This window comes from Stegostoma tigrinum, chromosome 17, assembly GCF_030684315.1.
Source record: "Stegostoma tigrinum isolate sSteTig4 chromosome 17, sSteTig4.hap1, whole genome shotgun sequence".
Classification (NCBI taxonomy): domain Eukaryota; kingdom Metazoa; phylum Chordata; class Chondrichthyes; order Orectolobiformes; family Stegostomatidae; genus Stegostoma; species Stegostoma tigrinum.
Genome location: NC_081370.1, coordinates 35,513,277 through 35,538,486, shown reverse-complemented (window position 1 = coordinate 35,538,486; position 25,210 = coordinate 35,513,277). Strand labels below are relative to the sequence as shown.

General features: G+C 41.3%; 1 protein-coding gene across 4 annotated transcripts in view; it reads left to right on the top strand.

The window, feature by feature from the left end:
• Nucleotides 1-25,210, top strand: part of phrf1 (PHD and ring finger domains 1) — an 87,958-nt gene that overhangs the window by 34,262 nt on the left and 28,486 nt on the right. For 3 of the 4 annotated variants that reach the window (XM_048545490.2, XM_048545489.2, XM_048545491.2), the window contains 6 exons: nucleotides 2,040-2,131; nucleotides 13,410-13,591; nucleotides 16,604-16,742; nucleotides 20,386-20,519; nucleotides 20,607-20,794; nucleotides 21,372-21,503. In XM_048545490.2, coding sequence (XP_048401447.2) covers nucleotides 2,040-2,131; nucleotides 13,410-13,591; nucleotides 16,604-16,742; nucleotides 20,386-20,519; nucleotides 20,607-20,794; nucleotides 21,372-21,503 — 867 coding nt within the window. The remainder of the gene's footprint in view (nucleotides 1-2,039; nucleotides 2,132-13,409; nucleotides 13,592-16,603; nucleotides 16,743-20,385; nucleotides 20,520-20,606; nucleotides 20,795-21,371; nucleotides 21,504-25,210) is intronic. The other variant, XM_059652072.1, reaches the window with a different exon arrangement.

The following is a 25,210-nucleotide window of genomic DNA, read 5'->3' as shown; positions in this document are numbered from 1 at the left end:
AAGTTTGCGTCACATAATGACAGGGTGATTAAGGATGTTTTTAGCCTTCTTTGTTCAATCCTTTGAGTATATGAGTTGGCAAGTCATATTGAGGTTGTACAGGAAATTAGTGTGGCCTCTTCTGGAATACTGCATCCAGTTCTGGATGTCCAGTTATAGAAAGGATATTATTAAGCTGGAGAGGGTTAAGAAGCGATTTACCAGGATATTGCTGGACATGGAAGGATTGAGTTATAAAGTAAAGCTGGATAGGCTGGGACTTTGAGTAGAGTGTCGGAGGTTGAGAAGGCTATATATAGAGTTAATGGTAGTTGTCTTTTCCCTAGGATGAGGGATTTCAAGACTAGGGGGAGTATTTTTAAGGTGAGACCAGAGAGATTTTAAAATCGATAAGGGCAATATTTTAACACAGGATTGTTCACGTGTTGAATGAACTTCCTGAAGAAGTGGTGGATGCGTGCACTGAATGTTTAAAAGACACTTAAAAAAAAAAAGTACATGAATAGGAAATGTTTGGAGGGATATGGGTCAGGAGCAGGCAGGTGAGACAAATTTAGCTTAGGATTGTATGCAGCATGGACTAGTTTGACCAAAGGACCTGTTTCAGTTTTCTATGACTTTGTTTGTTGATGATTGCACAACATCATATACTATTTACGATTCGTCAGGAACTGACGCAGCCTGTATGAGGCAGGTTGTACCAAGTAGAATTCAGGACTCAGGCAATCAACACCCCCAAAAGACAGAATCTAACAATCATTGCTTGACATTCATCAGTATTGCCATTGCTGATTTTCCGTCCATCACATCCTGATGATTACCATTGTCCAGATATTGAACTGGACCAGCCACATAAGTACTGTACCTACAAGAGCAGGTCAATGTCTAGGAATTGTCATGACTCCCTGCAGACTGCCCATCATCTATAAAGCGGAAGTCCAGAATGTGATGGAATACTCCCCACCTACCAGAAGAGTGCAGCTTCAAAAATTCTGAAGAAACTTGACGGTATCCAGCAGAAAGCCCACTTGATTGGCACCACAAATTTTCACTCCCTTAATGTTGAGGATCAGTAGCAGCAGTGTGTGCCATCTACAAGGTGCGCTGCAGAAATTCACCAAAGCTTCATAGACAGCACCTTCTAAACCCATAACCACGACATTAAGTACAAAAGCAGCAAATACATGAGAACACCATCGTCTGGCACATTTTCCTCCAAGGCACTCATCATCCTGATTTGAAAATATATTGCTTCAATGTCACTGGGACAATTTCCTGAAACTCCCTCCCTAACAGCACAGTGGGGATACCTTCAGCATACAAACTGCAGTGGTTTGAGAAGGTAGCTCATCACCACCTCGAGCACAACAAGGAATAGGCAATAAATGCTGTCCCAGTTAGTGATGCCCATAGTGAGCAAAATAGCTCTTTTATTGTTTTTCAGTTCAAAATTCATGGCCTTCAAATTCATGACTTCTGAGACTTCAAAGGGACAGTACGGTAGCTCAGTGGTTAGCGCTGCCACCTCGCAGCATTCGGTTCCACCCTCAGGTGACTGTCTGTGTGGAGTTTGCATATTCTCCCCATGTCTGCTTGGGCTTACTCTGGGTGCTCCAGTTTCTCCCCACAGTCCAAAGACATGCAGGTTAGGTGAATTCACCAAGCTAAATTGCCTGTAGAGTCCAGGTTTTGCAGGTTACATGGATTAGCCATGGGAAATGTTGGGCGACTGGGCTGTGTGAGATGCTGTTCGGATGGTTGGTGTAGAACTGATGGGTCTGCTTTCACACTGTAAGGATTCTATGATTCTATGTAGATCCAATTCTGTGTTTCTTCTATTTGCATTCCCAGTGATGTATAATAACAGTTCTTTCAAGCTGAAGGAAGCAAGATCTCTTAGCTCTGTATTGGCAACTACAGGTTTGCCAGAAAGCATTGGATGGTTCAAGTTTAAGTAATTAAAATTCTGCATGCGTGATTTTAACTTTTTTTTAAATGAAGAATATTTTTTGATGATTCAAATTGTTTCCTTTTTATAGATACCACTTGGACTGTCTCACTCCTGCCCTTAATACTGTTCCAGTGGAAGAATGGTTTTGCCCAGAATGTGCTGCTAACAATCCCACACCTGGTGAGGGGAAAAAAAATTAATATTTAAAGGAAGATGTACTCTTTAAATATTTTAGTCTTGTTTTCTGAGTTGTGACTGGAGAAAATGTGTTTAGACAATATAGGATTTGACTGGTTATGATGCTGGATGGGCACACTAAGAGTCTGGGAATTCTGGCCTCACCATTTTGCTGGCAGCAGACTGGTGACTGAGAAGGAGAGAAGGTGGGTGGTCAGTAGAGTGATGAATTGACCAAGAAGCTGTATGGGTTGCCAGTTGAATTCAGTGGTCACAGACTTTTAAAGATGGGTGATTGGCCAGCAGAGCAGGCCAGAAGTGGCAGATCCTAACATGAGCAATACCACTTTCTGGCAGCAAGAACCATACTACCAGTACAGACAATTAGGCTGCAGGCAGCTGGGAGGCCTGTGAAATGAAGAACTACTTGAAGTTAAGGACAGAAGTGGAAGAGATTGTGTTTGGAAGTCCTGGGCCATATATAAGTATATATTTATATAAAGTGCTTATGCAACTGGTGTCAGCAGTGATTGTCTGAAGATTTATTCCATTCAGCTCCTTGGTCTTGTTGCACTCTTTGATCGTGGTTTTTCAATACTTTATCTCCTTTTATCACTCTGCATTTAGAAATGTTTGATCCGTCCAACCTGAACTGCTTCCTCTAGGGCTACTTGGATGAAGGAGTGCTCCCTGTTCACCTTAAAATAGCGTAGCTGTTATTTTAAGATTGACAGAATATAGCTTTATTTTTCAATAATATTCAAAGGTCTTTGTTATGCAGGCGTCAGGAAAATTTGCAAGAGAACCAATGCATGTAGAAAATCAATATTTCTACTGCATTAGTGGGGGCTGATAATTGGCTGGCAAGTGGGAGATTGATTGTTAAGAGATGCCATGGAGAATGCATCAACTAATGATTAATAGTTTAAAGCCAGACAGTATTTCAATTTTAAACCACGCTCTTGACTCTGGTTGGTCAGGGCATTTGCCCTGAGAAATGAGTAGAAATTTGACACCTATTTTGTTAAATTCAAACAGGTGCCAGTGTACATACAGAGATACTGGATGTAAGTTTGTTCGCTGAGCTGGAAGGTTCATTTTCAGACGTTCCATCACCATGCTAGGTAATATCATCAGTGAACCTCCAGTGAAGTGCTGGTGTTATGTCCCGCTTTCTATTTATGTGTTTAGGTTTCCTTGGGTTGGTGTTGTCATTTCCTGTGTAGGTGATGTCATTTCCTGTTCTTTTTCTCAGCGGGTGGTAGATGGCCTCCAAATCAATGTGTTTGTTGATGAAGTTCCAGTTGGAATGCCATGCTTCTAGGAATTCTCGTGCGTGTCTCTGGTTGGCTTGTCCTAGGATGGATGTGTTGTCCCAATCAAAGTGGTGTGCTTCCTTATCTGTATGTAAGGATACGAGTGATAGTGGGTCATGTCGTTTTGTGGCTGGTTGATGTTCATATATCCTGATGGCTAGCTTTCTGCCTGTTTGTCCAATGTAGTGTTTGTCACAGTTCTTGCAAGGTATTTTGTAAATGATGTTCGTTTTGCTTGTTGTCTCTGTAGGGTCTTTTAAGTTCATTAGCTGCTGTTCTAGTGTGTGGGTGGGTTTGTGAGCTACCATGATGCCAAGAGGTCTGAGTAGTCTGGCAGTCATTTCCGAGATGTCTTTGATGTAGGGGAGAGTGGTTATGGTTTCTGGGCACGTTTTGCCTGTTTGTTTGGGTTTGTTGCTGAGAAATCGGCAAACTGTGTTCATTGGGCACCCGTTCCATTCAGCTCCTTATACACCCGCTGTATAGGTGATTTTCTTCTGCTCTTCGTAGTTCCTCTGTGCTGCAGTGTGTGGTGGCTCGTTGAAATAATGTTCTAATGCAGCTTCGTTTGTGGGTGTTGGGATGGTTGCTTCTGTAATTCAGTATTTGGTCTGTATGTGTTGTTTTCTTGTAGTCGCTGGTTTGAAGTTCCCCATTGACTGTTCGCTGTACTGTGACATCTAGGAATAGCAGTTTGTTGTTGTTTTCTTCCTCTTTTGTGAATGTTATGCCAGTAAAGGGTATTATTGATGGTCTTGAAGGTTTCCTCTGATTTGTTTTGTTTAGTGATGACAAAGGTGTCATCCACGTAGCGGACCCAAAGTTTGGGTTGGGTGATTGGCAGAGCTGTTTGTTCGAGTCTCTGCAATACTGCCTCTGCTAAGAACCGTGATATCGGAGATCCCATGGGTGTACCGTTGGTTTGTCTGTAGGTTTTGTAATTGAAAGTGAATTGGGTGGTAAGGCATGGGTCCACTAGCTTGATGATGTTGTCCTTGCTGATTCTTGGGTGGAGTGAAAGGAGTGGCGTGAGTCTTCTACTAGGTGTTTTAGTCTCCACCCAAGAATTCCTGAACACCATCAAAGACACCAAGATAGAAGAGGATGAAGTAATGGTCTCCTTTGACGTAACAGCCCTGTTCACATCCATCAACATTAACCTGGCCAAAGAAACACTGACTACACTATTAGAAGAACCAAAGACACATACACCAGACACCACCAACCTCATCAGCAAGGACAACATCATCAAGCTAGTGGACCCATGCCTTACCACCCACTTCACTTTCAATAACAAAACCTACAGACAAACCAACGGTACACCCATGGGATCTCCGATATCAGGGTTCTTAGCAGAGGCAGTAATGCAGAGACTCGAACAAACAGCTCTGCCAATCACCCAACCCAAACTTTGGGTCTGCTACGTGGATGACACCTTTGTCATCACTAAACAAAACAAATCAGAGGAAACCTTCAAGACCATCAATAATACCCTTTACTGGCATAACATTCACAAAAGAGGAAGAAAACAACAACAAACTGCCATTCCTAGATGTCACAGTAGAGCAAACAGCCAATGGGGAACTTCAAACCAGCGTCTACAGGAAAACAACACATACGGACCAAATACTGAACTACAGGAGCAACCATCCCAACACCCACATACGAAGCTGCATTAGAACATTATTCCAACGAGCCACCACACACTGCAGCACAAAGGAACTACACAGAGCAGAAGAAAATCACCTATTCAGCGTGTTCAAAAAGAATGGGTACCCAATGAACACAGTTCGCCGATTTCTCAGCAACAAACCCAAAGAAACAAACAAAACGTGCCCAGAAACCATAACCACTCTCCCCTACATCAAAGACATCTCGGAAATGACTGCCAGACTACTCAGACCACTTGGCATCATGGTAGCTCACAAACCCACCCACGCACTAGAACAGCAGCTAATGAACTTAAAAGACCCTATACAGACAACAAGCAAAACGAACGTCATTTACAAAATACCTTGCAAGAACTGTGACAAACACTACACTGGACAAACAGGCAGAAAGCTAGCCACCAGGATACATGAACATCAACTAGCCACAAAACGACATGACCCACTATCACTCGTATCCTTACATACAGATAAGTAAGGACACCACTTTGATTGGGACAACACATCCATCCTAGGACAAGCCAACCAGAGACACGCACGAGAATTCCTAGAAGCATGGCATTCCAACCGGAATTCCATCAACAAACACATTGATTTGGAGCCCATCTACCACCCTCTGTGAAAAAGAACAGGAAATGACATCACCAACACAGGAAATGATGCCACCCACCCAAGGAAACCTAAACGCATAAACAGAAAGCGGGACATAACACTAGCGCTTCACCGGAGGCTCACTGATGATGTCACCTAGAATGGTGACAAAATGTCTGAAAACGAACCTTCCAGCTCAGCGAGCAAACGTACATCCAGAACTTCAACCTGAGCTACAAACCTTCTCAAAACTCACTAATACAGAGATAGTAGGAACTGCAGATGCTGGAGAATCTGAGATAACAAGGTGTAGAGCTGGATGAACACAGCAGGCCGAGCAGGAAAGCTGACATTTTGTGCCTCGACCCTTATTTCTGAAGAAGGGTCTAGGCCCGAAACGTCAGCTTTCCTAGTTCTCTGATGCTGCTTTACCTGCTGTGTTCATCCAGCTCCTACAACTTGTTATCCCAGTGTATGTACATGTTCTTTCAGTCTGCAAAGAGCAAGGCTATCTGTGTAAATATATGTAACTTCCAGTAGTTGCAAGTGCACCTTGTTGCCACCCTGCCTGACAATCTAAATTGGTTGTCAGTATAATTTAAGATTGTATCCTTATTCTGCATTGACCACTGCAGTAAACTACATTTATGTACTCTAGCAAATCTAACCTATTAAAACAATTTGGTTGTGCAGAAGGGGGCCATTTGGCCCATCGTGTTTGCACCAACTCTCCATATGGGTGTTGTGACTTACATTATGCCATTCTCCTGTATTTTCTCCATATCCTTGCACGTTGTTTCTATTTAAATAATTATTCAACACCCTCTTGAATGCCTCAAGTAAACCTGCCTCCACCACACTTCCAGGGTGCGCATTCCAGCCCATGCAACTCACGTATGAAAATCTTTTTTCAAATCACATTTGCTTCTTCTGCAAATCACTTTAAATCAGTACCCTTTGGTTTTTGATCCTTTCACAAGTGGAAATGGCTTTCTCCACCTATGCAGTCCAAACCCAACATGATTTTGAAAATCTATCAGATCTTAATTCAATTAAATCACTTTTAAAACTTCCATACTCAAAGGACAACAAGCCTAATCTATCCGACATGGAGGTTTTTAAATGTATTAACAAATATAGGCGAACATGGATTGAGACAAGCCTGGTGACCAACATAAAGTGGAATCCCAAAGTCGTATACTGGTATACGAATTGTAAAGACTGGCAAAAAAAGGAGTAGGACCGATTTAGCGATCCAACCAGATGGTTTGCATGTGATGGCAAGAAGCATGACTGAGGTATTAATACTTTGCATTGTCTTACCAAGAAAGTAGATGCTACTCAGGCCAAGGTTCAGAGGAGGAAGTTCTGGATTGATGAGACTGTTCCAATGATATTCAAGGAAGTGAATGGGAATGGAAAGGAAATTACATTTAATCATTTAGTCTTCCTGAGAATCTGGAGGTTCCAGAAGGCTAGAGAAATATAGCCATGTATTCTTGTTCAGAAAAGGAGTAATGATAAGCCCAGCAATTGCAGATCAGTCAGTTTAAATTCAGTCATGAATAAGCTTTTGGAAACAATAATTTGGGTTAGAATTAGCGGTCACGTGAAAAAAGATTGTTAAGGGCAAGCTGGCATGGATTCTTGTAGGGGGAATTGTGTTTGACTTAATTGCTGGAGTTTTTTGAAGATGTAATGTAAAAGGTGAATGTGGTTAATACTGGTGATGAGGTATGCATGACCTTTTTAAAAAGGTGTTTGATGTAATGCTGCATGACAGAAAGCTTCTGGAATGAAAGGGACAATAGTAAAATGAATGCAAAATTGGCTGAGTAACAGGAAATGACGAGTCATGGTCGATAGATATTTTTCAAGATAGGAAGATTTGTGGTGGAGTTCCCCAGGGATTGGCATTGGGACCCTTGCTTTTCCCGATTACATATTAGTCATTTTGATCTTGATGTGCAGGGAACAGGTTCAGCATCTGCTACTGGAAAGTTGGAAACATTGTAAACTGGGAGATGGAAGTGTAGAATTCCAAAAGGACACTGACATGTTGAAGTGGGCAGTAGGTGGCAGGTGAGGTTCAGTTTGGAGAAGTGTGTCGTGATGCATTTTGGTAGAAAGGATATGGAAATTCAATATAGAATTGGGTGTACAATTCTAAAGGAGTTGCAAAAGCTGGATGTATATGTGCATAGTCCTCCCAAGGTGGCAGAGTAAATGGAAACAGCAGTTAATGCCTCACAGGAGGCTGTTGAGTAAGATGAGGGCCCATGGTGTTAGTGGCAAGGTGCTAGCATGGAGAGAAGGTTGGCTGTCTGGCAAAAAGCAGAGAGTAGGGCTAAAGGGGTCCTTCTCAGGATGGCAGCCGGTGACAAATGGTGTTTCGCAAGGGTCGGTGCTGGGACCGCAGCTTTTCACTTTGTACATCAATGATCTTGATGAAGGAACTGTGGGCATTCTGGCTAACTTTGCAGATGATGTAAAGATAGGTGGAGAGACAGATAGTATTGAGGAGGTGGCGAGGCTGCAGAAGGATTTGGACAGGTTAGGAACTGGGCAAAGAAGTGGCAGATGGAGCACAACGTGGAGAAGTGTGAGGTCATGCACTTTGGAATAAAAGCATGGACTGTTTTCTAAATGGGGAGAAAATTCAGAAGTCTGAAGTGCAAAGAGACTTGGGAGTTCGAGTCCAGGATTCTCTCAAGGTAAACTTGCAGGTTGAGTCATTAGTCAGGAAGGCAAATGCAATGTTGGCATTTATTTTGAGAGGACTTGAATATAAAAGCTGGATGTACTACTGAGGCTTTATAAGCTCTGGTCAGGCCACATTTGGAGTATTTTGTGCAAGTTTGAGCCCCATATCTCAGGAAGGATGTTCTGGCCCTGGAGTGGGTTCAGAGGAGGTTCACGAGAATGGTCCCAGGAATGGAAAGCTTAACATATGAGGAACATTTGAAGACTCTGGGACAATACTGAATGGCCTGGACAAAATGGATGTTGGGAAGATGCTTCCGTTGGTGGGAGAGTCTAGGACTTGAGGGCATAGCCTTAGAATAAAGGAAGAATTTTTTGAATAGAGAAAAGGAGAAACTTCTTCAGCCAGAGAGTGGTGAATCTGTTGAATTCACTGCCACAGAAGGCTGTGGAGGCCAGATCACTGAGCACATTTAATACTGAGATAGGTTCTTGATTATCAAGGGAATCAAGGGTTATGGGGAGAAAGCAGGAGAATGGGGTTGAGGAACTTATCAGCCATGATTGAATGGCGGAGCAGACTTGATGGGCCGAATGGCATGATTTCTGCCCCTATATCTTATGGTTTTAATAAAGCAACTCGGCAATAGCAAGAACTTTTGGAGGGAAAAGGAGAAGAAGGGTCCCGATCCGAAACATCAACTAGTCTACTTCTTTGATTCTGCCTCAGACCTGTGCTCCTCCAGCTCTACACTGTGTCTCCAGTTAATAAAGCAAAATTTATTTATCGGGGTGTTAAATACAAAACCAAGGAGATTATGGTTACTTTATACAAAACAGTTGTTTAGCCTCAACTGGACATTGTAGGAAGGATGTGAGTTCAATGGAAAAGGTGCAGAAAAGATTTACAAGCATGGTTCCAGGGGTGAGAAAATTGAGTTGTGAGAATTTAGTTTGTAGAAGCTGGGATTGTTCTCCTTGGAGAAAAGAAGGCCAAGAGGAAATCCGATAGAAGTTTTCAAAATCCTGGGAAGTCTGGCTAGAGTAGATTTTGAGAATCTGTTGCTGTTTGTAAAAGAATTGAGAATGAGGAGGCACAGATTTTCAGTAATTTGAAGACATAGAACATACAATGTGTGAAAAAGATTTTTGTCACAGTGGCTCAGGTCTGGAATGAACTGCCTGAAAGTGTCAAAGACATACTGTATTACATAAAAGTGGCCCTTTGAGCAGCACAGATATGATGGGCCATTGAGCGTCTATCTACACTTGGTCTGTAGTCTTGTATGCTGTGGCATATCCAGAGCTCATCTAAATACTCTATAAATGTTGTGATTTTTCCTACCTCTACCACCCTTTCAGACACTAAGTTCCACAAATTCATTGTCGTTGAGGGAAAGAAATTCTCCCTAACACCTCTAAACTTGTTGTTCCACTCTTTAAATCTGTGCTCCTCATTTATTTTGTAGACCTTGATCAGATCACATCTCAGCCTTCTCTGCTGTAAGAAAAACTACTCCACCTTATCTAGTCTGTTTTCACAAGCAAGATGTTCCAGCACAGGCAACAGGCTGACAAATCTCTAGTGCAGTCACCTCCTTCTTATAGTGTGGCAATGGAACTGTGCAGGGTCCTCGAGCTGTAGCCTAACCAACAACTTAAACAGCTCCATTATAATCTCCTTGCTCTTGTTTTCTGTATGTCACCTAATAAAGGCATGTATCTCAGATGCTGCCTTAACCACCCAAACCAGGTTATGTTTCCTTCAGGTGTCAGTGGACATGTACACCCAGGTCCCACTGATTCTCAGTTTGGCCAGGGCCCTACCATTCATAATTTAGGCTTTTACACCGGTAGTCTTCCCAAAATTTGTTTCTTCACATTTTTCAGGTTTAAAATTCATCTGTCACTGCTGTGCCCACCTGATAGCTTGTTTAAATCTTCCTGTAGTCTAAAACTTTCCTCCTGACTATTTATCACACCACTAATTTTTGTTTAATCTAAGAACTTGTACGTGGCTGACAAATGAAACTGCACAGAACCTTGTGGAACACCACTGGACACAGGTTTCCAGCCACAAAAAGTACCTTTAAATGTCACCCTTTGTATCTGCTACTGAGCCAAAGGGTCCTGGATCCCAAGTGCTCACACCTTCTTGACCAGCCACCCACATGAGACCTTGTCAGAAACTTTACAGAAGTCCATGTAGATTACATGAAATGCACTACCCTTATCCACACACCCAGTGACTACCTCAAAAAATGTAATTAAATTTGTTAGATACTGGCTCCACTTGACAAAGCTGTGCCCAGTCTCTTTGATTAGTCCTTGTCTCTCCAGGTAGAGATACATTCTGTCCCTCAGAATTTTTCTAAAGTTTCCCTACCACTGATATTACATTCACTGACTTGTAGTTCCCTGGTTTACCCCTACTGTCCTTCTTGAATAATGGTACCACATAAACCCACCTTCCCTTTGTCCAGAGAGAACTAACAAATTAATTTCAAGGCCCTTGCATCCTACCGTAGTCTAGGATACATCTAATTTGGGATTTATCAAATTTTATGGCTGCTAATGCCTCCTCTCTTTCAATTCTAATTTGTTTATTTTGATCACAGTCATGTCCCTGGTTTTTGTATCTTTCTTGTTTACCTTGATATTGAATGCTGATATAAACTAATAATTTGAAACCTTGCATATGACTTCTGGCTCTACACATATTGCCATCATGCATTATAATGGGCCCTATTTTCTCCGTGGTTATCCACTTGCCTCTAAACTACTTCTAAAAATGCATTTTGATTATCTTTTATTTTACCCACCGTTTTATCTTTCATGCCCCCCCTCTGCTCCCCTAATTTACTTTCTAAGTATCCCTATGCATTTTCAATACTCCTCTGAGGCTTTCAACTGTTTTTACCCCTTGATATCACTGTAAGGTTTGCTTTTATTCCTTTTGTCCAATCGTGTACTTGTGTCAACATCCAGGGTTCCCAGGACACGTTTGCAGCTCCTTCACCTCTGCAGGAATGTGTTGGGCCTGCACTCTCATTATTTCCTTTTTAAATTACTCCCATCGATCTGATGTAGATTTTCCTACAAGTAACTTTCCTAGTCCACTTTGGTTAGATCTTGTCTTATCGTGTTAAAATTGGTCTTCCCAATTCACTACCTTTAGTTTTGATGCTTCTATGTCCTTTCCCATAAGCCTTAAAAATCTTAGAGTTATGGCCACTATCACTGAAACGCTTCTTGCTTGACACTTCTATCATTTACCAAGGTTTGTTTCCCAAAATTCCCCCTGTTTGTCTGACTTTGTAGGTGCTGGCTTAAAAAATGGTGCTGTACATATTTTAAAATTTCTGCCGCCTCGAATTCTTTCATAACTTGTCGCATTCAGTGTTTGGGAAGTTGCACTTCCTGTTATCAATCTGTTGTTTTTACATTCCTCTGAAATTTGCCTCATACCCTTCTATAGCACCCTGACTGTTTGGCGGTCAAAGTATACCTCCTGTAACATAATGGCTTCCTTTCTGCTTTTAGGTTTTACCTATATGGCCTCAATTGAAGAATTCATGCAAAAGGCTGAGGGGAGACTTGATAGAAGTCTCTAAAATGATGAGATGTTTAGATGGGGTTGACAGTCAAAATCTTTTTCCCAGAGTTGAAGTATCTAACACCAGGCGGCATGCATTTAAGCTGAGAGCGGGAAAGTTGAAAAGAGATGTAAGGGACAAGTTTTTTTTAACGAGAATGGTTGCAGTTTGGAAAGCACTACCAGAGGCAATGGTGGAGGCAGATACGTTGGGGCATTTACGGAGCTGTTAGATAAACACATGAATAAGCAAGGACTGGAGGGATATGCACCAAGTGCAGGCAGAAGGGGTAATTTTAATTTGGGGTCACGTTCGAAACAACATCGTGGGCAAAAGAGTTTGTTCCTGTGCTGTACCATTCTATGTTCTATCGCACAACAACCCCTTGCCTGCAACTCCCCTGTGCATCCTCTCGCTTAAGCTCAACTGGCCTCGCCCCCCACTCTCTCTTGCATCTTGCCCCTGACTCCACCCTCCCTGCACCCTGTCTCATTCTGTTGTTCCAGGGTCTGCAACTACTGCTCACCCCTTCTAACTTCTCTGACTCTTCCATGACACCCCACCCATCCTCCACTTCCTGGCAGCCTGGCTTTCATTTGCTTCCTCCCCAGTTCCTTTAATTTTCTCCTTGAAATCTTCCTATACCCCATCCAGCCGCATCACTGCTGCAACTTCAGACCTGCGATAAGTGAAACCATTCATTTTCCTGCTTACTGCTCTTCCAGTCTCAGTGCGAAATGCAGATATTGCAGTCAGAGTCAATACAGTGTGGAGCTGGAGGAGCACATCAGGTCAGGCAGCATCAGAGGAGATGAGTTGACATTTCAGGTCTAGACCCTTTATCAGGACTTGCAGTCCTGATGAAGGGTCTAGGCCCGAAACATTGACGCTCCTACTCCTCTGATGCTGCCTACCTGCTGTGCTCCTCCACGTCCACACTGTATTCACTCAGTTACTCTCCTGCGTAGTTGTTGAGAAGCTCACTCTTTAAGGGGAGCTCTTCCATTTCTACATGTCTGTATTTGGTGTAATGGCTTGGGCAGGCCATTATCTCTTCAGTGAGCCACATTAGCAGGTCACCTGTTGGACCACTTACTTAATTTCTTAGTTGTGGTTTTTATTCTCAATTAGAAGACCTAAGACTCTTTATTAAATTAAAGATGCCAAATAGGCACATGTTGCAGTTGAGTTTGTGCCCAACTAACTGCTCATTACTCTTGGACCTTTTTACCCAGAAGATTATGTTTACAGAAGATAGGTCTTTTCAGGTTGGCAGCTAAATGCACTGGGTTGTGAATACAGTAATTTGGATTCTTTCTTCGTTCATACTGAAGCTTGTGAATGGATAAAGATAGTTAGAAAAGGTGTTGTGAGAGTAATAACTGATCTCATTTGCCTATGTTTGTAGTGGTTGAGGAGATTGATGAAGAAGAAGTTGCCTTCCTTGTTGCTGATGCAGCTCAAGAACCCACTACTTCCCGGTTACGTCCCTCTACTAGAAGAACTCGTGCTATTGCAAGAACTCGCCAAAGTGAACGTGTACGGGAAAATGTAAATCGGAGCAGGATTACCCGTGCCCATCAAATTGAGGTGTGCTGAATTTCAGAACGTGAAACCATGTGGTTCACAACTATATCTGTACGAAACAAAGTTAAGACAACCCAGTGGATGTGATGTAATGATGTTTCAAATATACCTTGAGATATGTCCACATCTGAGCTCCTGCAGGTTTATGACTCTCTTGGGAAGTAATTGAATCAAAGCTGCATTAACTGTCTTGTAACCCAGGAATTCTTCCAATTATGCGTTTAAAGAATTGATGAATTTTTTGAATCAGGCGTGTTTTTGTGGTTAGGGATAAAACAAGGCATTCCTTTTGGATATCCAAGTAAAGTACTTACAGAGATCTAGTAATCTGTGCGATGTGCCTTTCACCCTTCCCAATATTTCAGTCTTGCGTCAAGTTGAGGAGATTGTCTAAATTCACAGTCGTATTAATACCTTTAAGTAGGATAAGTAGCTAGACACTTTTAAATATGCTCACACAGACCGCAAATTGTGAAGTAAAATGTATTGATTTTCATTTTTAATTAAATTGTCCAGGGTGAATTAAAGATTGGATCATACATATTAAAAGTGGATTTTTTAAATCAAAATTGATTGACATCACACTAATTAAGGAGTCACTTATGTTATTTATCAGTCGTTATGATTTGCAATTCGTCAGAAAATGAGTTCCGCTTCTTTATAAGTTGTGATTTTTAGATGTTTTTAATAATATTACAGCATTAAATGGAAATCTCTTGTCAGTTTTCTGAGACTTCAACTGCATGACCTATGAAAAAGTACAGAATCGTGAACACCAAATTCAGTAATATCCTGTAGGGAAGGAAGCTGCTATCTTTACCTGGTCTGGCCTACATGTGACTCCAGAACCATAGCATTGTGGTTGATTCTTATCTACTGTCTGGGAAATTAGGGTTAGGAAATAAATGCTGACCTAGCCAGTGAAGCCCTTATTCCATGAATAAATGAAAATAAAATTCTGGCTTTCTACATTATTTTGCATCCGTGGATTTGTTAGAATAATGATGAGTGAACACCGATAGTTTCACTGTAACTCCGATTGCAAAATGAGAGATTTGTAATTGGTGCCTTTTTAAACTAATTGTTGGCTTTGTAATTGTAATCTGTTTGGTCATGTTCATAAATCATTAGATTTAGTGGCAGTTTGTAGAATTTTAAGTGCCCCAAAAATCTCATCCTAGCATTGCAGTCAGTTTTCAATTCAATGCCTTCATGTTTGGATTTAGTTGACTAAATGGTAGTGACTCGTGCAGGGATCCTTGGTTTTGTCTGTGCCGATGACTTCTCTTCGTGAATTATGCTGAAATGTGTTCATTGTTGTGACATCCATCACCCATCCCTACTTGTGATCCTATACTTATTAGACAACCATGTATGTGTTTTGTACCAGGAGCTACTCTCAGGAGTGATATCTGGCTTTTTTTATCTCTGTTAATTTTAATAATAATTTCACCAACTAACTGGCTAGCTCAGCACTGTGTAGGAACTTTCCTCCTATGTAACAGTCACATGACATGGATAATTTCCTCATTGAACCAAATCCACTCGTGAACAAGTACTGAGGCTACATTAGACAAGGCACTTCAGACACTAATCTTGTGATTGCACCCCATTTAATATTAACAGATACCATGTGGCATATTGACCTGTCAATGCTGCAAAGCCATTCAGCAGCCTTGATACTTCAACTCTCTCAAACTCCCCACTGTTGTATATCAGCGCCGTGGCACGAGAGGGTGAGAATGGGACTGATTCTCTGTTGGAGATGGTCACTGCCTGACACTTATGTGGCAAGTAGAATGTTATCTGGCTCATACTGCATATGAATGTATGCTGTTTCCGACCCGAGGAGCCACGTCCTGATCATTGTCTGATCATCGGCAGTCATTCCTACTTTTATAATGGAGGGAAAGTCATTGGTGAGACAGCTGAAAATGATTGAGCCTGACATCCTAACCTAAGGAAAACTTGTTTGGCCTCAAGCAAACAGAACCATTTTTCTTTATGCTGCGTATGACTCTTGGTATAGAGCTTTCCCTTGATTCTCACTGACTCATTTTGGTAGGGACCTGAATGCCACACTTGGCCAAATGCTACCTTGAGGTCTTGGGCAGTTGAGCTGAGCGTAGCTTGCCTCTTCTGTCCATGTTTGCACCAAGGCTCAAGTTAGATTTGGAGCCACATTGCTGTGGAGGAACCCATATTAAGCGGGATTGAGAGAGTTTTTACTGTGTAAGTGACATTTATTGGCACTGTCGATGACACCTTCCGGCATTGATTCAGAGTAGACAAATGGGAATTGATAAGATTGAATTTGTCCTATTTGTTGTGAACCTGGACAATTTTTGTCTTTGGGTAAATGTCAATGTTTTGGCTATAATGGAACAACTTGGCCAGGGCATGGTCAGTTCTGAAGTACGTATCTTCTGTACAACAGCCAGGACATTGTCAGACCCGTAGACTTTATTGTGGTCAGTGCCTTCAACCATTTCTTATTATCATGTGGTATGGATTGAATTAGCTCAGGATTGGAACCAGTGATGTTAGTGACCTCAGGAGGAGGCCTAGGTGGCTCATCAGTTGACACTGCTTGGTGAACGTGTTTGGAAATAATTTGGTATTGGATTGTTGGAAGGGCCACATGTTTCTAAGGTTTTTTTTTTAAATTTAAACCATTGAGTTTGCAATATGTATTATCATGATTATGATCATAGTTGTTTTAAAAAGATTCTTTTTTTAAATCAAATTGGCATCATGTCAAGCAAAAACTGAAGGAACAGAAACTAAAGAACTGGGGATGCTGGAAATCTGGAACAGAATCAAAAATTGATAGAGAACGGTTCTGAAGAAGGGTCGCTGGACCCAAAACATTAACTCTGCATTCTGTCCACAGGTGCTGCCAGATCTGCTGAGTTTCTCCAGCAATTTTTGGCTTTGTTTAAAAAAGGGAAACTTGATTACAACTACTAAATGCACTAAAAGTTGTTATGTAACTTGTGCTGGTTTTACCAACAGCATGTGCCACAGTACTTGATGAATGCAAGCCTTCTGGATGAAACTATTGAAACAGTTGTTGCAGGCTTAAACACAGCTGTGTATCACCGGCCTCTCACTCCACGAACTCCAAGCACAAAGAAATGTAGACGAAGACCAGGTAATTGTGACTAGATTCAAGCATTTGGAAAAAAAGGGATGTAAAAGCTAATATTCTTGCACCTGAACATTCCCATCTCTCTTCCACCATTGACTCTTCTATCAAAACCCTTCCTTCTCTTACATTAACGTCCCTATTAAAGCCAATTCAAACTCTGCTATCAAAGTCCTTACTTCTGTCCTGATATTTCTACTGTCATAGCCACTCCACTCCCTGTCTCTCATTATTCTGATCGAAACCTTCCCCCTTTCTCATTAATTCTCATTAAAACCCTCCTTGTTCTCCCATTAATGTTCCCATCATAGCTTAACTCTCTTTCCCATTAGCTGCCAATCAAAAACCATCCCTTTCTCACACCAAAAATGTCCTCCTTGTACATTAACTGCTACTTATTATACTTGAAGCATAGCAAAATTATTGCTTGCTTACTTTGTACCAGTACTACATGGCATATACAGCACGGAAACAGACTACTAGTGTTTGACACAACAAAAGAATCATACAGTTCAGAAGCGGCCCTTCAGTCCATCAAGTTTGTACTAGCAAAAATGCGCTAAATTTACACAAACCCTGGAGTACCGTGTACAATTCTGGTTACCCTGCTATAGGAAGGAGTGGGTTCAGAAAAGATTTGCAAGGGTGTTGCCGGGAATAAAGGGTTTAAGTTATAAGGATAGGCTAGGACTTTTTAACTGAAGTGTGGAAGATTGAGGCGTGACCTTCTAGAGGTTTATAAAATCATGAGGGGCATAGATAAGGCGAATAGCAAGGGTCTTTTCCATGAGCGCAAAGCTAGGGGCGTTTTTTGTAAGGTTCGAGGAAAAGGAGTTTAAAAAGGACATGAGGGGCAACTTTTTAATAAGAGTTGTTCATACGTGGAATGAATTGTCAGAGGAAGTGGTGGCCGCAAATACATTTATAACATTTAAAAGACATTCGGGTAAGTATGTCAGTAGCAAAGATTTGGAGGTATATGGGTCAAACACAGGCAAGCGAGACTAGTTTGGTTTGGAAACATGGTTGGCGTGGCCTAGCTGGACCAAAGGATCTGTTTCCCTGCTGTATGACTTTGTGACTTACATTCCCACTTTCCAGCACTAGGCATATTCCCATCAATGTTCGCACACTTGATGCACTCACCTAAGTACTTTTTAAAAGGTTGAGATTTCTTACTTCAACTATCCCCCTAGCCAATCTATTCCAGAACATTGCTACCCTGTGAATGAATGAGATTTTCCTTTAATCCCCTCTAAACCTCCCACGTTTCACCTTAAAAGTTTACCCTCTTGGTATTGACTGTTCAACTAAGGAGAACAACTACTTTATCCCATGCCCCTCAATTAGGACCCCCTTCTCTACTTCAAAGAAAACAACCTGAGCTTATCCAGCCTGTCTTCGTAGCTAAGATGCTGCATTCCTGGTGAATCTCTTCTGCACCCCCTCCAGTGCAATCACGTCCTTCCTGTTGTGCAGAATCCATAACTGCTCATAGTTCTATAGTTTGACTTAAATAAACTCCCATACAGCTCTGACATACCAGCCCTGCTCTTTTTATCATAAGGGCCTTATGATAAAGGCAAGTATCCAGTATGCCTCCTTAAATATCCTGTTAAACTATCCTGCCATCAGTGATGTGTGGCCTACTGCCTCAAGATCCCCCTGTTCTTCTGAGCTTCTTGCCGTTCATTAAGTACTTCCTTGTCTTCTTGCTTCTTCCCCACACTTAGGGTCACGTTCCATCTGCCGCTAATCTTCTCATCTGACTAATCTGTTTCTATCCTAAGGTCTTCTTCCTCACTGTCAACCACCTGGCCAATCTTAGTGTCATCCACAGATTTATTTATTGTATCTCCCCACATTCTCATCTGCATTATTTATACATATAATAATAATATATGTTGTCATTTTTACATGTCTCAGTGAATTAGTTATAGAGTCATAGAGATGTACAGCACAGAAGCAGACCTTTCAGTCCAACTCATCCATGTTGACCAGATATCCTAAATTAATCTAGTCCCATTTGCCAGCATTTGGCCTGTATCCCTCTAAACCCTTCCTATTAAATATACACATCCAGATGCCTCCTTAATGTTGTAATTGTACCAGCCTACACCACTTCCTCTGGCAGCTCATTCCATACATGCAGTACAGTCTGCATGAAAATGTTGCCCCTTAGGGCCCTGTTAAATCTCTCTCCGCTCACCTTAAACTTACGCCCTCTCATTTGAACACACACACCCTGTGGGAAAGACCTTGTCTATTTACCCTAGCCATCACCTTCAAAAACTTACTAACCTCTGCAAAGTCAGCCCTCAGCCTCTGACACTCCAGGGAAAATAGCTCCAGCCTATTCAGCCTCTCCCGGAAGCTCAAACCCTCCATCTCTGGCAACATCCTTGGCAATCTTTTGTGAACCCTTTCAAGTTTCGTGAAATTTTTCCTATAGCAGGGAGACCAGAATTACATGCAGTATTCCAAAAGTGGCCTAACGATTGTCCTGTACACCCACATGACCTCCCAACATGTATGCTCAATGCACTGACCAATAAAGGCAAGCTTACCAAATGCTTCCTTCACTATCTTATCTACCTGCAACTCCACTTTCAAGGAGCTACGAACTTGCATTCAAAGGTCTCTTTATTCAGCAACATTCCTCAGAAACTTACTATTAAGTGTACAAGTCCTGCTCTGATTTACCTTTCCAAAATGTAGCAAGTCTCATTTATCTAAATTAAACTCCATCTGCCACTCTTTGGCCCATTGACCCATTTGATCAAGATCCTGTTATCTGCTCCCCAAGATAACTGCTAACCGTTTGCCCATAATAGACTTCAAACAGTGTAGCTACTTCTTAAAAATCCTAAGCTCTACCCACAAAGCCTCATTTGATGACCTTTCCAAGGTATAGCCCATCCTTACTGCTGTAACTGACCCCTTGAGTGACAAATATAATATCACCTCTTCTTTTACACCCTCCCTGTCTCACCTGAAAATACTATACCCTAGAATGTTGAGTTGCCAGTCCCTCCCCTTCCTTATCCATGTGAGGGCAGCAACATCAAAATTACATATGTCAATCCACACTCATCTGTCTGTCTTATAATACTTCCAGCATTATAGTAGAGACCTTCCAGCTTTCCCTTACTCCCCTGAGAACTCCCTCTGCCTAGGTTCCTTTTCTAAGGTATGCTGTGTCAATATTGAACTTTTTAAAAGGGCTTTGAACTATGACGGCTTTGAACTATTGAGCTAGTCCATCATAAATTCTTCAAAGCATTTCTTTCTTGCTTTTTCTGTATTTTCTATGACTTTGTTTGCCATTGACCAAGCTATTATTTACAAGTCTATCGTGTTACTATATTAGATACTTCACAGAGCCATTCTCTTATTTACCGTTGTTCTAGCCAGTGAAGCAAAAATTCTTTTAATTTTTCTTTATAATATATGGAATGGGATCAGGAGGCTGGGGGCATTCTTGATGGTTGTACAAAGCAGGCGTTGAGTATGAAAAGGAGTATTTTTAACTCTGCATTTCTGACCGTAGAATGACATTTGGTGTTAGAATTGTATTTCTAGCCATGCAGTAATCATCCAGAAGTTGAATGAGCTGACTTGTGATGTGACCTCACTGTGGTCTTTCCAGGTAAAAAGAGGAAAAAAGCTGGAACAAAGAAACCTCGCAGCAAAACCAGTCAAGCGTCTGGATCAAAAGTCACTGGAAAACCTGCAAGGAAACGTAGGAGAAAAGTGAAAAGAAGGAAGGGAAAGAAGAAGGCAGTGAGAACCTCCATTGTTGTTGTTCTGTACTGAATTTTTCCCATTTTCAGTCAAATATCTGGGTAACACTTTTGTGTTTTTAAATAGGTTAAATTGAGTTTCACAGCACGGTCACGCATTGCAAAGAACCTTGGCCTTGGAAAGCCTGTAAATGGCATTTCAGTTCCGTCTGTGTACAGGCCTCTAGAACCATCCCTGAAGTCTATGCGAACAGATATTGGAGCGGCTTCATTATCTGTATACGGTGATCCAAATGACCTGGACCCATTTGAAAGGTTTGTTTTCTATGATGTGATTGTTCTAGTGCACTTCTCAGAGATTTGGTTACAAATCTAGGCTCACACCTCAGGGAGGGCTTTCAAGATCACAGCCAGGAAAGGTGAAGGCTCTTTGGGAGGTTTGAGAGTGTTGAAAAGGCCACACATAGAAGAGGTGAAGAATAGCATAGAGATGAGGCCATGAAGGATATGTACATAAGGAGGTGGATTTTGTAGGTGTGTGTTAATGTTGCGTGGCCTACTCCAGAGAGTCATGAACTCTCCTTTGTTGAGTGTATTTAAAACTGATGTAGACGAAATGTTGATGTCTCAGGAAATTTGGTGATATTGGAAGCCGGAGGAAGGTGAAATTGTGTTACAGAGTCAACCATCATCATATTGAAAGAGGAGCAGACCAAGTTGTTCTATTTGTTATGTACTTCTGTGCTGTATATTTCTCTTGTGCAAAGCTCCTTAAGACTTGTTAGATTTATGGGCTGAATAATTAGTTGGCTGTCATTTGAAATGTAAAATTACTAATAATTTAGGCCTTGTGAGAAAACTAAATGATTCAGAAATAAATATTACTTTTTAGTGCTGCTGAACCTTTGGGCAGGGAAACATCAAGCCCTAGGTCGCTTGTTAGCAACAAAAGAAGAATTCTTTCCCGCTCAGCTCTGCGATCTCATCGGCCCGTAGCCCGACCAATTTCTGTAAAAATCTCAAGGTATGAAAGTCAATTGGCGGATTGTTACTGTGATTTGATGTTTAATAATCCTTTAGCATAATAGAAATGTTAAGAATCCTATGTTATCCTCCCCTTTAAGATTAGACAACTTACTATGGCATAGTTCTGTTTAGCATCAGCTTTCTTTATAAAATCAGTGTTTACTGTTTCTAAACATTTTCTTTTTGAATATTGCTGACAAAGAGCGACTTGTTTCCAAATTATTTCTTTGTGCACTCATCCGGACAAATGAAAGAATGTCAGATTTCGGATGATCACAAAAATGTGTACTAACGGTGGAAAGGATACTGATTGTTGGCAAGTCTTTTCTGGTCAAAGGACTGCCATAGCAAAAGCTATATAGAACTGCAGGTTCTCCATGCTTCCAGTAATTTGGAGTAGGCACATGAGTTGAACATGTTCCTTGCAGAGAACACATCCTTGCATATGATTATATGTCACTTTCAGCAACTGAACTATGATATGAACTTGAATGAATATCTTAAATTGTTTATGTAATATTAGCACGTTCAGAACTGTTCAGCAAATGCTACCCAACTGCAGAATCGTACATACACACCGCATGTTATGAGCTGCATAGGTGGATTCGTTGAATAAGGTTTTTATGCTGCTTATTAAGAACAAGCAGCATGTTCTTCTGGCAGGGTCTAGGCTCGAAACAGCAGCTTTCCTGTTCCTCTGATGCTGCTTGGCCTGCTGTCTTCATCCAGCTCTACACCTTGTTGTCTCTGTTCTTCTGGCTGTTTTTTTTTAGACGGCAACGCTTCAGTTAATCAGAGTCGACTTACCCAACCATTCAGCATCCTGTTTTCCTCTGGTATAAATTGTTGCAGTTGTTAGAAATTTGATATTCTTGGTTTGACCTGTTGAGTGTTTTGATAAAAAGAAAAAGCTTTGGCACCATGGTTTCTTTTGTTTTGAGTATTAGTAATTTTATCTTTCTAAACTCCAAAATCTCTCCTGGCACATGTTAAGCCAGTTGGCCTGTGGTTACCCATGTTAAGCATGACTACTCAATTGATTTATAGTGATCATTTTCCTATCGTTCTCCTCTCATTTTTGCTCAATGAACCACTGGCTTATGGTCTTAGGTGGTTCTTCATAAATTTCCTTGGATTCCTTGTATTTATCCCATCAGGTTGCTTCACTGTGCTCCTTGACCATCTTACACATGAACCCAGAAAAATTTATGACACAAAAGGGATATTTGTAAAAGAATTATCTAGTCCTGTCCCATTACCAGCTCTTGACCTGTAGTCCTACGAGTTATGGCTCCTTAAGTACATATCCAGACTTTTTAAAAATGTGAAGATTTCTACCTCTATCTTTGAGGCAGTGTGTTCTGGACAAATAGCACATTCTGGATGAAAAAGTTCTTCTTTAACTCTGCTCAAGTTCTTTGCCAATTGCTTTAAATCTATGCACCCATTTCTTTTGATGCTCTTAGCTAATCAGATTAGGTTTTTTTTTTCCTCTATTTGTGTTGTTTTCTCAATGTTTTGTGCATCTTTGAGGTTAAGCTATGCCTAATTCTTCTCTTTTGGAACCACATTCCGGCACCCTCGTAATTCTATATATCTCAATTCATTCTGCCCTTTGCTGCCTCAGTGAACACCATTGTAGTCTTATTAAATCTTTCTTCATTGCTAAAATTCTTCATTCCTGGCACCATCCTTGTAAATCTCTTTGTAGTATCTGTGATGTGATGACTTGTGCCCTGTAATGCAGTGATCAGAACTGTAGGCAATAGCTTAGCTGTAGCTAACTAGTGTTTTGTACAGTTCCAGTGTAACCTCTCTGATCTCTCATTCTAAATCTTGGTCAATGAAAGAAGTTATTCCCTATGCCGCCTTGAACAATGTTGCTCTTGGTTCTGATGATGAAACACATTCCAAAGTTCCCTTCAGAGATAATAGGAACTACAGATGCTGGAGAATCCGAGATAACAAGGTGTAGAGCTGGATGATCCCAGCAGGCCAAGCAGCATCATGGGATCAGGAAGGCTTTGCTGCTTGGCCTGCTGTATTCATCTGGCTCTGCACCTTGTTATCTCCAAAGTTCCCTTGTTTCTTTTATGTTTGCAGTATTCAATCATGTATTGCTTATTCCCTTGCCTTGTTTGAGCTGTTCAAATACATTACCTCCTGATTGTCATTTTTCTGTCTGTCTGACCAATTTGTTGATATATTCTTGGAGACTATAGCTTTCCTCCTCATTGTTCCCCAACACCCACCATCTGCAACCCTCTTAATCTTGCCCCTTATATTTAAACCAAGATTAAAGAGACTAAGTCATATATACAGCAGATGTTTGAATTGGCTCTCCACTTAAACTGGAAAAAGTTATATACCTGAAATAACAGAAGTTTACTGTCGTATTGCAATCTCAGTGATGCCTGAGTAACCAGTTTGAGGGTGTGAGTGAAAAGGCTGTCTGTCATTAAATTTTCTTTAAGGCTAAGTTGCATTATTATTTAAGTGATTCATGCTGTAAATAAAGTATAACAATGATATGTATATCTTGCAGTACATTTCTATCATTTTAGTGTTGTTTTACACTGATTACGTGGGTCTCTTGATCAACTGGCAGACACTTCTGGTCCTGTAGATGCAGGTTAATACAATATTTGATATGCTATGAACAGTAAGGAATCCAGCAGCAATCCCACAAAACGCTGTAGCAGTTTTAAAATGCTGTCAATCACAACCCTTTCCTTCCTGCTGCTGAGCCAATTTTTGATCTAACATGCCACTTTCTCCTGGATTCCAGGAACATTTCATTTATAAAGTTTAATCTTTAATTTGGGTCCTCAACAAAAATCTCACTGAGTCTATGTAGGCATCATCAAATATACCACCCTCACTGATTATACTAGTTATTTCGTCACAAATACAGTACTTAGTCACACAAGATCTTCTGTTTCCAAGTTCATGCTGACTGTCCTTGATTAATCTGTACTTGTCTAAGTGATAGTTCTTACCATCTTTCAGAACTTTTTTGCAATGATTTGTGCACTTCTGAGGTTAGGCTGACATAGTTGCAAAAGAAAAGATTTACAACAATATTATGGCACCATGCCTTTAGCCAAAGAGGATTGCAAAAGGATGCTATTTTCTCCTTTTTGGAAAAAAAAATTATTCCTTTGTGGGGATGTGGGAGTTGCTTTTATTTCCCATTCCTAGTTGCCCTTGAGAAGTCGGTGATGAGCTGCCATCTTGAACCACTGCAGTCTACCTGCAATGGGTTGACCATTATGGAGGGAATTCCAGGATTTTGACCCATTGACAGTGAAGGAATAGTGAAATGTTTCCAAATCTGGATGGTGAGTGGCTGGAGAGGGCAGCTTGAAGGTGGTGGCATTCCCATATGTCTGCTTCCCTTGCCCTTCTAGATGGAAATGGTCGTGGGTTTGGAAGGTGCTGTCCACCATCTGCAAGGCACAAGTCAGGAGTGTGATGGAATACTCCCCATTTGCCTGGATGAGTGCAGCTGCTACACACAAGAAGCTTGACATCATCTGGGACAAAGCAACCCGCTCGATTGGTGCTACATCCAGAAGCATCCATACCCTTCACCACTGACGCTCAGCAGTAGCAGCTGTATGACCTATAAGATGCACTACAGAAATTCACCATGGCTTCTTAACTTCCAAGCCTGTGATCTCTACCGTTTAAACTGACAAGGGC